At 30.8% G+C, this 17,757-nt stretch overlaps 1 protein-coding gene across 5 annotated transcripts; it reads left to right on the top strand.

The window, feature by feature from the left end:
• Positions 1-4,359: 4,359 nt before the first annotated feature.
• On the top strand, positions 4,360-13,256 carry LOC149883222 (cyclic GMP-AMP synthase-like receptor). 5 transcript variants are annotated; one of them, XM_090101244.1, is made up of 7 exons: positions 4,360-4,532; positions 7,863-8,283; positions 9,611-9,806; positions 10,275-10,709; positions 10,799-10,921; positions 11,037-11,310; positions 12,558-13,256. In XM_090101244.1, exons 1-7 carry the CDS (start codon positions 4,501-4,503, stop codon positions 12,931-12,933), a joined length of 1,857 nt encoding a protein of 618 aa, XP_089957370.1. In that variant the 5' UTR covers positions 4,360-4,500; the 3' UTR covers positions 12,934-13,256. The 5 variants fall into 5 exon arrangements, 4 of the variants coding, with proteins under 4 accessions (XP_089957370.1, XP_089957373.1, XP_089957374.1 ...); XR_016456655.1 differs by having other exon boundaries at positions 4,369-4,532; positions 10,810-10,921; XM_090101247.1 differs by having other exon boundaries at positions 4,394-4,532; positions 8,018-8,283.
• Positions 13,257-17,757: the final 4,501 nt, after the last annotated feature.

Here is a 17,757-nt window from a genome sequence, read left to right as displayed (position 1 = left end):
TAGTTTAGTATAAAATGAGGCCCTAAAATACTTTTAGGAGCAATTTTCATTTAAAACAGTTTTCATCCAGATCAACCAGCCGAAAAAATTTAGTACATGCGAATGATAGGCTTTTATTCAGTCTAACTAACTTTGGTAAAACGGGCCAGTTTTACATGGTAAAAAAATCTACATTTATTAGTCATAGTCAAACAATCTTTATTTTCTAAGTTTATTCTATGCTCTTATTTTTTGATTACATTGAATTAGATAGATAGTGTTTTCAATTTTTTTTCTAATGATGCTTCCCATCGTAGTCTACTACACAGCTGACCAATCTTTATGCATATTCTAGATTTTTACCTTTTTATCCGATAATAGTTTAAGAATAATGGCAATAATATATTGTTTACATATTTACAATACTTTTGTAGCTTTTTCTTTTGTTAATGATTTAATCTCGATTTTCTGGTGATATGCACGCTATCATCAACGGCTGTTGCTGTTGAGTCGTTTGTAAAATCAGAAGGAAGGTGTTTTTAAGATAGAGGGCACTCACCACAAGTAAAACGCATGTTTTTGTTGAAATAAGTTCCGATCATGATAATCATGATGTGATTCCGATTCTCTTAACCTATGATGGATTCCAACCCTTAAGGTTATTGTATTTCAAACTTAAGTTGACTGCCTTGATATTGGTGGTACCTTCGCATCAATTCTTTTTTTTATGATTCTAACAACTCCATGTTATATCATCATACTTTTTCTTTATTCTTCCTATTAACCATTTTCTTCTGTGCGTATTTGGTGAAGTTATTATTACGATATCACCTTTTTTAAGCTTTGATTGTTTGCGATTGTATGTATACTGTCGTGGTAGCAAGGAAAGTGCTATTGCATCCACTATTTCCAAAACTGTCCAGCCAACTCATACGCTTGACGGCACCGTTTCTTGGGATGATAACCTTTAGTACCTTGATAAAAAGTTTTGGTGGAAACGTTTTGATAGGCTAGAAAACATTGGTAAATATATAATTGAGATTCCGCTTAGTACAGCTCTAAGTAAGTTAGATAATTGTTCTAAAATTAACAAAATATTTTAAAACCTTTTCTTTTACCTGACCTCCATTGAATTGTTTGATAAACATCTTCCTTTGCTGGGTTGTTGTCTGTTATACTAACATCATTGAAAAAGAAAACTTTGAAATTAAATGGTGTGAAAGACAACATAATTAAGATAGGAAACGTTAAATAAACCTTCAAGGTAAAAGATACCTATTGAAATTATCAAAACTCTGAAAGGAAAGGTTAAAAAAGCTATATTCAATTTTTTGCCTTTTGTTCCCTGTTTAATACAACGACTGCAAACATATGTATACAATAAATATACTTGCAACAAATATGAAACAACTGATTTAAAAAGTCGCTATAAAGTTGTAAACATCTTTGTCTTATGCATTCCATATTTTTTCCAATTTTCAAGGTAATCAGATAAAAAATGAAATTTTTGTATAACGGGAACAATTTTGAGGCATATACTAAATTCTGTTTAACCAACATTAAATTGCCTTGGACCATCTTGTAAATATAGTCATGTCGAAACCTCCAGCACCAACTTTTCACGTGCGAACAACTAATATTTTGCAAAGTATTTTTTATAAGGATTTTTTTGCATCAAATTTTGAAAAAGGGCTAAAGTCCACTATAACAACCCTAAGTGCAGAAAATTGAGAAGTAAGCCAGGCATGCATTTGTATTATCAACAAAATCGAATATTCATTGCAAGAAGCTGATGCAGTGCGGGTTTGATTAGTTCAAAGTGATCTACTATGAGCTACTCAAGCCAAACGAAACTCTCAACCTTGCCAATAACCATTGATGCAACTGAGCTAAGAATTAAAGCTGAAATCCCCCTAATATGCTAAAACACACTATAAAGTAAATTTCAGTACCTTGACGCTCGGAATAGTTCAGATTTAAAGATGCAACTTCAAACATAATTAAGTCCAAGTTTTATCTGAATTTCTTTACTTTTTCTTCAACTTTTCTTTTTTTTTTTCTCTCTCTTATATATATATATATATATATATATATATATATATATATATATATATATATATATATATATATATATATATATATATATATATATATATATATATATATATATATATATATATATATTGTAGGTGTTGCCTAAAAGCCTTAAGTTATGGGTTTTATGAAGTTATGGGGATCAAAGATTTGAGACTACTTGAGAGACACATTTAAATACATAGCTATTAACAAATAGGAAATAGTATTTTATTAAAGTTTAAAATTAGTTGGTACCGTTACAATTATCTTTTTGGCACCGGTATAAGTTTGGCACCGGTATAAGTTTGGCACCGGTAGGGAAGACCGGAGCTAGTTGACTACGGTTTTATTTTTTGAGCTCTGTGCAAATCTGGGTGAACTTTTTTATTGATATCAAACTGCAGTTCAAAAGAATATGAATTTGGCAAGTATTTTCAAATGTCAAACATTATAAAAAAATATTAGTGACCCAAAAAGGGCCTCTAAAAAAATTTCTGCTAACTTACCTCTCCCGGGGTAAGTCGCCTATACTCTCAGAGTAAGTTGGCACATCATATAAAAAGGGACAAGTTTAGCAACGTTAAGTGTCTTTTTCAAGTGCATCTTTTTTTATGAAAACTCTTAATAAATTTATCCAACAATGTTTTTTTGACCTTAACTTCTATTGCCCTTAAATTGATTGAATAGACTTTTCTTCTATAAAAATAGCATCAACAACATTTTTTGTAACACTTTTAGAATTTATAGGTCTGTCTACTTTTCTTTTATAATTTCACATATCTGTAGATCTGCAAGGTTATACAACTTTGTTGAATTTACGGCCAATTCAAAAAGTTGTAAACTGGCACATGTTGCCAACTTGTCCCACAATCAATGTGCCACATAACCCCAGTAATTAATTAATAACCAGTAATTTTGCTTTCTCGGGGATTTATAGGCCATTTTGTGAGCTTTTTACTCACAAAATGGCCTATAAATCCCCGAGAAAGCAAAATTACTGGTTAGAGTGAACCATACAACACTTATATCTATTTGAGTTTACTTGTGGCTAATGCTATTGCTTTTTAAAATTGAAAAAGCAATATTGCTGCAAAAGTTACAAAGTATGCAAAAAAACACAAAAATCACTAAAACTTCTATGCACATGCGCTTATAGCCCTGATACTACACTGAAAAATGAATAAGATAAGTAGGAAGGTTCCTTGTGAATTTAGGTAATTTCTGGCGGAAAATTGCAAACTTACCCCTGAAGCCAACTAGCCCCGGTCTCCAGTACTATTATCAAAGTGGAAGAAATGCCAATATATCATAAATTTTATTTAAAAAAAGGTATAATAAAATATGTAAATATCTCTAAACTCATCATTATGACCACAGGTTGTTATATGTGCTTTATTATTTTGTATTGACAAATTAAACTTATTTTTATATTGAAACTTGGAAAAAACCTGTATCCCTTTCACAACAGTTAAAAGACGTCTGCTAGAATCAAAATGTTTAGCCGAGTTACTTTCAGAAAACTAGTACTTTCACTTCTTCAAAAAAATAATAAACAAATAGAATGCTACTTTTGAAAAAAAGTACCATTCTATTTGTTTATTATTTTTTTGAAGAAGTACTTTTGTTTAAAAGAAAAGTTACTATCGCCGAAATCACAAAGATAAGACTTTACCAGTGTGTCTGGTGCCTAAAGTAAAATATATGGAAGCTTCATCATGGTTTGGGGTTATTTCTCCATCTTTGGAGTTGAACACTTAGTAAAATTGATGGTGCTATTAAAAAAAGCAAATCAAAACAATAGTATGCTGATCTCAGCATTATTCATTAATTACTTCTTTAATGAGATTTCGAAGCAATTTTATGATTGGAGAACGAGATTTTGAACCCTTTTGGAAATAACTTTTTCGTACTTTAATTCCAACATCAGAGTCAAGATATAGATTTCTCTTTGCATTCAAATCGTCATTTCAACTTAGTTTCGTCTTCGAAGATATCTATCTTGTCATCGATGACGTTTGCATTCTTCAATAGGCTGCCATTCGCTACATTTACGGTTGGGCGTTTAAAAATGGAATAGCATTACATTTTTTTTAATGAAGATTTTTATTTTTCGAAAGTTTGAAAGAAAACACGTAATAAAAAATTTGAAAAAAAAAAAAACGTAATGCTTATTCCAATAAGAAATAACAACAATTAACAGTTGGTAACTATTTTATCCACTCAAAATCTATTATTAATTTTTAATACATTAATAAGCAAAAACGAAAAGACGCCAACCCCCCAAAACATAGAATTCAATGTTTTATCGTTAAAAGTTAGTGTCGAAAACAAAATTTTATGTTAATTGCTTCTTATCTGCCTTGTAGTTGCAACGAGTTAAGTGTCTGAATATTTATTGTTGGAGCATTTTCCAGTTTCTCCCTATAGCGATATTAACAAACAGTAATGGAATATAATCGTCTAAACGAAAGCCAAAGGTATACTAAAGAAATTTTTATAACTTATTTCATTTTGTTTTTTCATCTTTATGTAAATTTATCCTTTCGTTGATAACCCCCTCATTAGAAAATGGGACGTAATTAACAACACTCAAGAAATCGAGTTAAGTTCGCCTTTGTACTTGTCAAATACTCAAAATTCATTTTTTCAGGAGATAAAAAATCTTGTGATGATGTGAGGAGATAATCTTCATTCAAACTTTTTATTAGTAGAAATCGATAAATATCGATAAACCAAATCGATAAATAAATTTTTGTAATTTTAACTGGATGGCTAGTTTTCAGTTATTGTCTATTTTCAAGTCTGGCTAGTTTTCCTTTAAAACTATATTTATGTTTAAAATGAACATTTATAGGTGTTTATTTCTCATTCATACTACACCTTTGTCTAATTAGCATTAAGTAAACATTGAAGAGTTAAAAAGTTTCAAGATATTTTTTGACGAATTAAAGCTTGATATTAGTTATATTATTCTGGTTTCTTGAAAGGCTTGGTTGTTTTTTTCTTGTTAGGTTCAAAAAGAACCGTCTATAGGAGAGGGTTTTGATAAGGAATTTGCCCCTGGGCTTCACATTGAGTTTAGTCCCACCAACTTAAGTGATAACAAAAAGCATATTTTCAAGACAATTCTTGATTATCATTTGTTTTTTTTTTGTTTTGTTTTTTTCTTTGAAATTACTAAAATTGCAATATAAATAAGAAAGAAAATTTTGGGCAGACAGTTTCTTAACCACACCTAAAAACTAAAAAATAAAACAAAGTAAACCCAAAAAAAACTTTCAATGAAGGATGGCGTTCATATAGCTACATTGAAACCCCCGGCCCACTTTGCAGCAGTTCCTCGGCTCCAGAGCCCCACCAGAGCAAACTGGCCACGGAACTCACTCATTCTTTTGACGGCCTTGGGTTCAAAAGTTAAATTTTTACAATTACATTAAACTTTTGTTCCGCGTTTTATTAAACTGTTCTGGTTTTCATTAACTATTCCTGCCAACTTCTGGCTCTTTACGTACTTTATTCGTCATATGTAGAAATACAAAACCTAGAGCACCCAAACCGGTTAAATCTAGTTTTAGAATCTAAAAAATCGAAGCTATTATTTTTTTAAAAAGGTTCAGTTCTTATTCACAAGGTTGTTCAATTAGATTTAAAATTTATAGCAATATATATTTTTGTTATTATATATTTTTAAAAATGTTTTATATTTTTATATATTTTTTTAAAATGTAAACCAAAAAAAGTTATTTGAGAAAATTAAAAGTGCATTAAAGATAATACTTTTAAAAAAAAAACAACTAAGAAAACGCGTATTGAATTCCAAGAGGATTTAGCAATTCATAAAGGAAGTTACAAATTGAAAGAAAAAAAAAAAAAAAAAGCCAAATCTGATAATTGTAATTAATAGAAGTCTGTAAATGAAAATCAAAGTATGCATAAAGCTTGAAGTTGGCCGGAAGAAAATCTAATAAAAAACAAACACCAAAGCATGCAATACCGGTTAATACCGGTTAAATCTGTAAGCTATGATTAAAACGATAGTGTCATCATTTTTTTTTTTTTTTTTTTTTTTTGAAAGTTCAGTTTTTATTCGCTAGATTAATTAAAATCAAATTGTAGCTAAGCATTTTCATATATATTTAAAAAAGTACAGCGAAAAACGTATTTGAGAAAAAGTAAACGCACAACAAAGACTATCACTAAAAAAACAACTTGGAAATAGCGAATTGAATTCCAATTCCTCATATTTTCTCAAAAATATTAGCAATTAATGTGCAATTGATTGTATGCATTTTTTTAAACAAGGTATCTTACTTCATTTTAAAACGATTTCGACGCATCAACTGAGCATGCAACCCATCGTACGATGTTAAGACATGTACCAGAAAAAATCTGCGCGTGTTCTGATGTGGTGTTTACGGAAACCGTACATCATTTAAAATAGCTAATTGTTTTAAAATGTGATTGTATTAATGTTGTTCAAAATTTAACAACTCTGTTATAAAAACAATTAGTTTTAAATGAAATGCCATCAAATCAAGATAAGAAGCGAGAAAAAATTTTGCATTTTCTCGTTGAAAATCCTAGTATATCAAACAAAAAAATATCTAAAGTGCTGTAAATTGCTTTGAGAACAGTGCAGAGCGTTGTGAAACAATTCAAGGACACTTGTACAATCAAAAGAAAATCAGGAAGTGGAAGAAAAAAAATTTTAGTCAGACAAGATCTTGGTAAAAAAGTGAAAGATGCCTTAGACAGAAATCTGGAGATTTCTGTTCGAACTTTAACAAACAAATTAAAGACAAGTGCTTCCACTATACAAAGAGTAAAGAGAATTTGTGGCTATAAATCTTATAAAAAGAAAAAGTTCCTCGTCGTGAAGAAAAGCAAGAAAATGTCGCAATTCGATGTTCAAAGCTACTCTATAAAAAAATATGTGCTAAAAAATCTTGTTTGATTATTGACGATGAAACTTTTTGTGCTGCATATTTCCGATCTCTTCCAGGACACCAATATTATTCAGCAATTAATCGCAAGAAACTGAATTCCAAATATAAATGAATTGGAATGCAAAAATTCGCTAAAAAACTCTTAGTTTGGCAAGCAATATGTGAATGTAGTGAAAGAAGCTCTTGTTTTGTGACTACGCGAACAATTGACACCAAAATATACATAAAAGAATGCCTCAAGAAACGTCTTTTGCCGTTTTTAAGAACACACACGGGTAACCCGTTATTTTGGCCCGATTTAGCATCATGTCACTACTCTGGCACAACATTAAACTGGCTTAAAGAACAAAAAGTAGATTTCGTTGAAAAACACTGCAATCCACCAAATTATCCCGAACTACGTCCTATCGAAAGATATTGGGCTCTTTTCAAAAGAAAACTAAGGTTCAATGTAAAAGAAGCTAAAAACATTAAAGACTTCAAAAATAAATGGATGAGAGCTACCAAGAAAGTCCAGCCGAAGACTGTGCAAAAGCTAATGTCGAGTGTAAAACGCAAAGTGCGTGCGTTCTCACGTACAAAACTTCACAAACTTTCTTAAGTGAAATTTAAAAATATTAATATATGTACTTTCAAAATATACATAACATTCGATATCGAAATACAATAGTTAGATAAATATCCTTTATAATGTCCGCGCAGATTTTTTCGGGTACATGTCTTATGCTTATAAATGGCTTCTTTATTGAACCTTCGTGAGAAACTTTACTCGAACACTTAAAATAAGTATTACACATCATAAGTCATGATGCTTTTACCTTAAAATGTTTGTTGTTTACTTAATTTTACTTAATATCTAAGCGAAGTCGAGTTAGACGGCATACCAAAATCTCCAATTGTTTTACAACCTTCGAGTGGATTTGGTAGATTCCCGAGAGATATGAAAAACAATAGAATTTATTATCCAAAACCAACCAACAGGAATGTTTCAGCAAGGCCTATATGTATAATTTTAGTTATGATACCGTTGTTATTGGTATGCGCTGTACGCTTGTTTTTTATCGGTAAACCATTGGCTGGTGTGGTAATTCTTTGTTCAATCTTTTTGGCTATTATTTTTCTACTCTGGTATGTAACATGCAATTTAAATGGTAGACAAATGTTTATGAGATGGTTAAATAATATGTATGTTAACTGTTGCTGTCGAATCGATTTCACGTCAAAACTTAGTTTAGCTGATGCAATTGGACGGTATGAGGAGCAACCCGTTTTAACAAGTAAAGTAAGCTTTTATTAGATTGATTGAAAAAGCGTTTTTTTTTTGTTTAAAAGGAAATCCTATTTTTTACGGTAAAGAAACAGCGGGTTTTGTAATTACTGTAAGGGGCGACGTTTTTAATAATGAAATGATTAAATGTTTTAATGTTTGTAAATTGGTTTAACTGTTTGTTTATTTGTAGTATGTAGCTGTAGTAAGATTTACAATTTAGGGAGGTATGGGTCTAGTGGTATGTGTAAAACGGTTAAGGTTGTGTTTACCGTCCTCAGTATATTCTAAACAATAAGACTCAATAAACGTTCTATTAGTGTATAATGGTTAGCACTCTGTAGTTTTCTCGCAAGCAGCGCAACGTTACAATTTTAAAATCTTTCTTTTTAATCATTTTGCAAAAAACTGTCTCTACAAAAATTTTGTGTTCAATTTATACTTTACAAATCACCTCAAATATGCGCATAAAAAAAACCCTTATATCATATTTATATTATATTTACGCTGATATTTTATTTAACTATATTTATATTTTTTCAAGGAAACTACGTTAGTCAAACCCGCCGTACATAGTTTCTCCCACGCAATTCAATTACACACTCTTTTATTCATTAGCTTTATATAAATACAAATAACACTCTCTTACTCTACTAGTGGTGTTCGATACTGTTTTTATCCTCTTCCTGTTCTTCTTAATTATGCGAATATCTTTTCTTTATTTGAAACGGAATCTTCTGGTTATTCCTCTTTGGTTAGTTTTTCCTCTGTTTAGTTCCTCACTTCTTTTTCTCTTTTATTCACTCATAAAACTTCATGTTTATATAATTTTTTTTTCAATCACAAAGCTCTCTTTAAATTCTTCTTAGAAACTTTCTTAAAACTCTCTTTTGCTTTTCTTTAAAACTCCGTCTTCTTCCTTCTATCCGTCTCCTTCTGTAAAACTCGATTTTTTTTTTTGAGCTTTTATACCTTAGGTTGTTTTCCTGTTGCGATACATAATCACCTTTTTTTTTATATGGCCAGTTGATGAATCTTTGTGTTTGTCTTTCCCCAGTTGTTTTTTTAACTTCTTTCCGTTTTATCGTTTATGAGTTTCGGGTTTATGACTTTTCCCAGTAGTTTTTTTTAAGTAACTTTTCTTCTTTCCATATTATCATTTCCTAACTTGACCGGTTGATGAACCATCGTGTGTACGTCTTCTTTTTCATTGTTTTTACTTTTTATCATTTATTTATATGTAGGGTTGACGAGTCATCTTGTGTACGTCTTTTCTGATCGTTGTTTTTTTTTAATTTAATTCTCCCACCTTACATTACAAAGTAACATGCAACTTTTATAGGAGATTACTGAGGTTGTTATCAATCATCCTTTCTTGGTGGCAATTATGGAAACATTATGCAACAAGATGCCGAATTTCTTCTTCTCTTATCTTATGTCCGGGAGTTTGAGAGAAGGGTTCGGAAAAATTCTTCCATCAACATCAATCTTGGCAAGTGACTATGATATAATGCTCATTCCTGATGGTGTGAGTGTAGGTAAGATCTGTTTTTATGTCTTTAACTTGGATTTTTCGTTTTAACTGAAACTTAAAAACACATGTTGCTTCCTCGTCATTTAGCATATACTAATCACATTATAGTTAGGCTGTGCAAAATAGTATTGGGTGAAAATGACCGAAGCTTTATAGTTTCTGATCTGATATTTGACCGTGCGCTAGTAGTTTCTTTGTATTCTGTTTTACACACGTTTTATTATCTCCTTATACAACCCAAGATTTTTACATCTTTACTAAATAAAAATTTTATCAACTTTCGGGTGTTGTTACAATTCTTGCATAATCTAAATGCCTAATTTCGCGTGAAAGTTTCTTCAAATCTAAAAAAGGTCAACATATTCTTAAACTCTGTTAGTTTTTTGTTCTTAACACATTTCAAATTCTGTTTTTTTTTTTGTGTTTTGTTTTTGTTTTTTTTTTTTTGTTGTTGTTCTTTTTTTTATTTTAGCCGTAAATTTTGGCCTCAATGGATGTAACGGGGTGCAGGACACCTCACCGGTGTTTACTGCTGTTGAAACAGAAAATTCGAAAGGACACGTATGGTTGAAACTTGAAGATAAATATTTGGAACAGTGGGAAAAGTTTTGTCTTCGAAGACACGCTGAAAATGAAGGATGCAGTTTCCTCTCTTCAAAGCTCTTTATTAGTCATTTAAAAGATATAATAACTGAATCAACAGACATCCTTCATTTTGTTTCTAAACAATTTAATTCAAAGTTGGACAACGTTTGCATTACTGGAGTTCCGAAAGGGCCGGCCCTAAATATTGAGGTTAAAGTTGTAAAACAAGGTGTAGTTTGTTCAGGCGATAAATGGCAAAAGCTGTTTGATGCAGACTTTACTCTCGCCCTTCATTGCAGATTCTGGCCTGAGGCGGCCAAAGGTGTGTTTAGTAAAATGTTAAATCAAACTTGTCTTGTCATTTTTATTATTTTTGTTTCAGTTCTTTTACTAAAAGCTTTTGAAAATCAGGTTTTTTTGAGGTCGAAAGAAGGAAGAATTGGCCAGACATTGAAGTAGTCAACACCATTCGAAAGCTAGGATGTCACGTAACACCAAAAGCTTCAACCACTGCTCTTTTCAAACTGCTTACAGGTAAAAGCGTTAAACACCTGCGTTCTTGTATAAAACTCAACTGCAGATGACTGACCTTATATACCACACATGAGCCAACATGCAGTTTAAAAATGAACATGCTTTTGTTTTTTAGAACAACCAGAATACACCACTTACGGTCAAAGCACTTCGTTAGAGTGGCGATATTCATTTTCTCAAGCGGAAATTATTTTGTCAGACAATATTCCATCAAGCGCTCGCTCTGCTTTTTTAGCATTAAAAGCAGTCAACAAGCGCCATTTCCATCGCAAAGGAAAAGAAATACCGAGTTACGCTCTCAAATGCATATTACTCACTCTGGTGGAAAAAAAACCCGAATCGTTTTGGGAGTGTTCAAATTCGAATAAAGTGGTTGAAGAGTTTTTCAGGTTATTTGATTTTTTGTTTGTTAGTATCATGTTCAATTGTCATGGTCAAGTTGCCACAGTTTTAGTGTTCAGATTGAGTAAGGTTGTTTTAGCATGGTTTTTAAGTTGCTTTAATCGTTACAACAAAGTTAATGACTGCAACTTGTCGTATTTCTTAAATAAGACATAATGAAATTTTTATTTTACTTATAACTACGCGTAACTACTACATAATAAAAAAGGAAGCGTGAGAGACTTGTATATACGTATATATTATTTATTTTCATGGGTGGGATTTTATTCTTCGACACCTACCCAGCAAGCACACAAGGTTGAAAGAACGTTGAAATAACGTTGATCGACGTTGATCGACGTTGATCGACGTTATTTCAACGTTGTTTCAACCTTGTGTAGTTGCTGGGTACATAAAACCATTTGTTGCGTTTTTCGGACGAAGTTTTTCAAAAACTGTACGTTTTTGAAAATATATTTTTTTCCGCGATAAAATGTCACGTGACAAAACTCCCTACCGAAATTGTTAATTCATCGCTTCAGAAAAACTTTATCGCTATAATTGTCTGGTGCTACTTTTCATAACTATTTCATTTTTGTTTTTTTTAGAAATTAATTACTTTTTATTAAAAATTTCAATTTGTATTACTTAGAGATTGATGATTTTTGCGTTAGTTGTTGGTCTTCCCCTACGTTACTTGTTTGTTATACTTTGCTCGCATCGTTAGTTCTTTTTTTCTACTCGGAAAACTTTGGACTTTAACACGTAAAAATAATAGGGGGACTACGCAAGAACAGCTCGAATACACTAGCTTTTTTATCTTTTTATTTTTTGTGCAGGAGAAGAAGTCCTTCTCTGCTCTCATATCAACTTACTCGCTAAGAGATAACTTTTGATGATTTTCTCAAATTGTTAAATGCTTCGCGGGGAAAGTCATTATTTCCCATAATGTATTTTTAAAGAAGCGTTGTTTCAAAGAAAATACAAGTATTATATAATAAGAAGATATGCTTGCATAGTTTTCAGTTAACTTAAACCTGTGGTTTAGGAAACTAGTATTTTTCAAAATGATTTCGATTTATTGCGCGTGTTAATAATTTTTTATGCAAAATATTACTTCTGATATTCTTATTCTTCTGCAAATGCATTTTTTGATATTAGATAGAAAGAGATAAAGCTTTGCCAAAAAAATAAGCATTGTTTTTAAACTTTTACATACAGCTGTTCTCTGTAATAACTTACTGCTTTTTTTCAGTGAAATGCTGCAAGAGCTTCAGCAAAGATTGCGTGAGAGAAACTGTCCGAATTACTGGATACCACAAATAAACCTTTTCCAGGACTTTACAGATCCAGACTATTACTTAAAGGAAATGATTGTAGATGTGGTTAGGAGAAAACCTGTCAGTTTTGTAGCCGACGGTTATCTTGAATATGTACGCTACAGCACATTAAGCTGTTGTTATTGTGGAGAGAAAGGATATATTGAAGATACCGATACACATCATATTTTAAATAATGTAGATTTAAGAGAACCTTGCTTCATAACACAAGTTTATACGTGTTCCAACACAAATTCTTCTGGTTTATTTGGTCCATGTAGTTACGATCGAGTCAGTTTAGATGTTTACTAGCAGGTAGCTTCTTCTTTCCTCTGAAAGATCTTTTTCAGAACTTTTAAAATACATTTTCTTCTCTAAAAAGTTATGTTGATTTTTTAAAGGCTTTCAACCTTTTTTGCAAAACTACAAATATAATTGACGATTGTTTTGATTAATCTTTTAATTGTAAAAAGAGAAAAGCGATGTTTCATTGTTAGTTTTTGTTTATAACGCTTAATCATAGGTTTATAGATTGTTATGTATATTCTTGTTTCATTACAGATGTAGAGAATTAAATTGAGAATTAGCGTTCTGTAACTATTAGAATATGTAAAAATACAAAGTAAAATTTTTTATTGGATTCCGTTAATTTGTTTGGCATAAAAGGAGCGTCAAATATAAGTTTCCTAACTCTTTGGTCTCCTAGGAACAATTTTTACTTAGAACACTTTTCATACAGACCATCTAGCCGACAAAAAGTAGTATATACAAATGCTAGGCTTTTATTCATTCTTGCTATCTTAGTAAAATGGGATAGTTTTTGATTGCAATAAGACCCACATATGATAGTTATTATTACATCATATAATAAACGCATGGTTTTAAGCCTTTGCATTGGCAGACAATGGAGAAAGTTTTTCCAAGTCAGATTTTTAGATACAATTGTAGTTTTTATGTACATTATATAAAGGATCCAAAGCAAAATAATGAAACTGTTATTTTTAAAGCTTCTCTATATTGGTAGGAGTGAACGATTAGCTTTATTCTTACCAGAAAATTAAAATTAGGTGTTGCCTAAATAATTAATTGAAAATTACGTAAGTAACAAATTGTTTATTACTTTTGCGAATGTTCATTTCAAACCTGTTCGCTTCATCACTTTAAAAGTTAATTTTCTATAAAACTTTCTTGGAATAAGTATAAAGTATTATACATTTTTGAAAAGCTCATGTTATGGAGATTTTAAGAAAATTTTACATTTTTACTTATATGGTTCAGTTTAGGAGTAATTATTTGAACAATAAAATATATGAAAAAAAAATATATTCTTCAAGTTCACTGAGACTTTTGGTAGTTACCCACGCTTCCCCACGCTTTACACTTAATGTAGTATTGTAGCCTAGGTGTTTTTTAAAAACTTGTATAAGAATGAGTTGCAGAAACATGCGGTTTCCGAAATTATCGAGAAAAGAGTGATAAAAGTAAAAAAACAGAAAACCGCTTTTTATCGTGGTTTCAAATTTTGTTTATTTATAACAATAGCTTGGTGTATGTTTTTTAACGTATCAATTTTTTATTAATACCATGGCATTCTTTTATTTTTGCACTCATTTCGTGGTGAATGTACACTGCCAATATATAAAGAGTTGAAACATTTATATCAGTATAACAAATTCACAGTGGAAATTAAACCGACTCGTTTAACTATTGAATATTACTTAAGTTACTTTTGTAACTTGTTAAAATGATAACTTTTAAGTGTTTGAAATGTATATTATTGCTTTCCTATATTGATGGAGGAAAGACAGTTGAGGCACTGTCAACAATTTTAAAAGAAAATTATCAACTTTCTGGGGACAACTTGTGTTTATCATTAGTGATATTTAAAGGCACATTATTCCGTCTTTTAATAAACAATTGATTCTGGCGTCACGGAAAAAGGAAGCTTTTTTATCTAAGAACAGTGATTGGTTGGATATTGTGTATCTTTACCTAACTCAGAAGAGGCAATTACCGACTCCACGCCATCTACTTCTTTTGAAAAACGCGGAAGGCCGTGCGTGTCTTATGGAGATTCGTCAGAATCCAGCAAAAAAAGAAAAAATTCCATGTTACTTAAGGAATATGGATTCGAGCATATCTTTAATACATATCTTCAGGCGTTGCATTCAATAGGAGAAGAAGCAGAAGCAAAACTTGTGGAATCATTAAGGATTGCTGATAAAGACAAAAAAAAATTAATATCGAGTTTTATGGAAAACGCAAGCCAGAAAAATATGCTAAAGAATGAAGAAGCACTCAGCATGTTTATTAATTTAGATTTAACAAAAGCACAATATTTGTACATGAGGAAGGTGACAAATGAACGAAACTGTTCCATATTCCCACCATATTGTAAAATTCAAGAAATTAAACAGACCTGCTATCCACCATCTTCTGCAATAGAAATTACGAACACACATCCGAAAATTCTGGAACTGCAAGATTTATTGGATCACACTGTAGCTAGAATTTTGACCATAGATTCCGTGTACAGTATTGAATTCAAGCATTTACTTTCATATAGTGAATGGGGCTGTGATGGTTCCTCTGGCCGAAGCCAATAAAAGTAGAAACTTCCAGAGGAATCTGAACTTATTTCTGATGCAAATTTGTTTACTAGTTCTTTGGCGCCTATCAAACTAATTGATAAAGTAACTGGCGCAGTTGTTTGGCAAAATCCGGCACCTTCATATGTTCGTTTTTGTCGACCTATATGATAGAATTTTGCAAAGAGACTTCCAAGAAAACTAAAGCCATTGTAGATGAAGTAAAGAGCCAAATAAATTCTTTGCGTGAAATGTGCAAGAACTTGATGAAGATACTCTGCAGCTTTTGAAAGTCAACGAACAGATTTCAGGAACTGAAAGTCCCTATGTAGTTATGATATAGTACCTTTAAGGTGGTACCAGGGTAAAAAACGGCTATTTTTGATAAAATTTTGAAAAATGCCAAAATTAATGTTTTGAATTCTTAAATCTACCTATTTCAATATGCGTTTTGCAAAAATGCATATTGAACAACGACCTTAAAAACGCTTTTTTTCTCGCTAAATCTCAATTTTTCAGAAAAAATAAGTTTTCATAGAAAATAGATAATGGGCTGAAATTTTGCAGGTTTAAAGATGAACATACTACAAATGTTGTCTATGAAGCAAATTTTTGTTATTTTTTATTTAAAACTCATTTTTATCATGCTTTGGTCCCAAACTTCCCTTATATTTATATCTTAAAGTTCGAATGTCAACCTGGTAAAATTAAAAATGTTTTAAAAAATTCTGTTTCATAGAAAACATTCTTAATACATTAAAGAATTCATGTTCAAATTTTCAAGCAGTTTTGACTCTTTTTGAGTTAGTTATATTAAATGAAAGAATAAGCAGTTTTGGGGGTAAAATAACACTAATTATGCGCAAAATTAATGACGTCATCACTATTTTTTTTTTTTGGCTACTGTTTTATATTTTTTTTTGTTCATTAATAGAAAAGAGCTAAAGTCTATTAATAGTTTTCAATTTCTTGTTAAAAAGTTACCTTTACCCTGGTACCACCTTAATATACCTATACATTATTTCATAAAAACAACTATTTAAAAATTGTTATTAAGAAACTGTTTTAAATATTTCTATAATTAGTAGGTAAGCACTTTATGTATTTTTCGTCGTTTTTAATAATTTTAAGGTATTTTCATACATTTGTAAAGCATTGTGTTAAAGTGTAAATTAACAAACTGCCAATTTTGAAGTTTTTGATTTTTATTTATTTATTTTTAATATTGTATTACAAAAAATTCTTATAAAAAGTATTTCATTAGAAGCATTATATACTACTTTACATTTGTGCAAAATTTCAAATCTCTATTTTTAGTAACAAAAAAGTTATCGATTTTTGGTCCGAAACACACCTTTATTTTCCACTGTGCTACGTAACAACAAAACAAACAATGGCAATTTCAAAAAAATTTTGTTTTCTAAAGTCAACTTTTTGTTTTCTAAAGTTTCTAAAATACCTGCCATTTAATCTTTGTACCACTTCTGTGGAACATCAATTATGTTAATAGTTGCTATCTTAAACGCACGAGTTGCCTACTGAAATACTAAAAATCAAACTTCGTAATGTTTTTACACTGAAGACAAAGCTTTTTTAGCGTAAAATTTATACAAGTTAGAATTGAGCAGCGGTTCGTTACTACTTGTGATAGAATGGCTCAATCCTCCCCAGCCTGTGATATAGAATTAAAATATGGTACGTGGTTTATGTGTTAAAAAACACTTTTTCCTAGTTAGAATATTGTTTGTTAGTTACTTTTCAAGCACTGTGTAATGTCTCAAAATAGCCAGCATGTTCAATTAAAAAAAAAAAAATGGAAATTCAAATGTCTTTAAAAATTTTTTAAAATGAACGCAATATCATCGAAGAGTAAGGTGCCGAATAGTCATTTTCAAGCACATTATAGCATATTATGATTGTTTTCAATAGCATATGATAATCATTTTCTAGTTTTTGCTCCTTTACTAATGGAAAAAGAGTTTATGCGAAATGAAACGGAGGTAGGAGAGAGTAGATTTGGTTGAAAACATAACTTTTTAGTAAATCGAAAGTAAAAAGGGTCCACAGAAAATAACTAAGAAATGTTCAATGATTTAATAAGAGAATTGTATTTTTAAAAGGATGAAGTGGAACTACTTGGTTCTGGGTTGAAGCATAAACACGATATAGGATAACATGTTAGAATTACTTCAGAGCAATTATGACACTCACGACTGAAAATCTGTGGAGATTTAGTGGTTGGCTGTTAATGGTTATGCAAGAAGGATTTACAAAGCACTATTGCTTCCTATCTTTCGGACAGTTGTGCTGATGACGATAGTTTTGAGTTGTAAGTTGCCTTTAAAAACGGTCAATGAACTCGAACGAGCTAACGTAATTTTTGTCGATTGGTCAATGCAGCTGAGATTTACTTCCAACTTTTTTCATCAAGTTTGGTTGTATAAAAACTTTCTGAAAATAATAGAACCAACTCAAAAGACAAGGAAATCTCTATCAAAATTGAAGAATGATGAAAAAGTAGTCTATTTAATACACTTGAGGTGATTCT

Source organism: Hydra viridissima, unplaced genomic scaffold, assembly GCF_058129835.1.
Source record: "Hydra viridissima isolate aposymbiotic clone 2 unplaced genomic scaffold, HvirCarnegie_v1 scaffold_10, whole genome shotgun sequence".
NCBI classification, from domain to species: Eukaryota; Metazoa; Cnidaria; class Hydrozoa; order Anthoathecata; family Hydridae; genus Hydra; species Hydra viridissima.
This window is presented reverse-complemented; position numbering and strand designations above follow the sequence as displayed.

What these genes read in the sequence shown, in the direction of transcription:
- LOC149883222 (XM_090101244.1), top strand. Translation starts at nt 4,501, where the DNA reads ATGGAATATAATCGTCTAAACGAAAGCCAAAG. An exon ending in TCCTGATGGTGTGAGTGTAG is followed by an intron (nt 9,807 to 10,274) that starts GTAAGATCTGTT and finishes TTTTTATTTTAG; the next exon opens with CCGTAAATTTTGGCCTCAAT. An exon ending in GTGGTTGAAGAGTTTTTCAG is followed by an intron (nt 11,311 to 12,557) that starts GTTATTTGATTT and finishes GCTTTTTTTCAG; the next exon opens with TGAAATGCTGCAAGAGCTTC.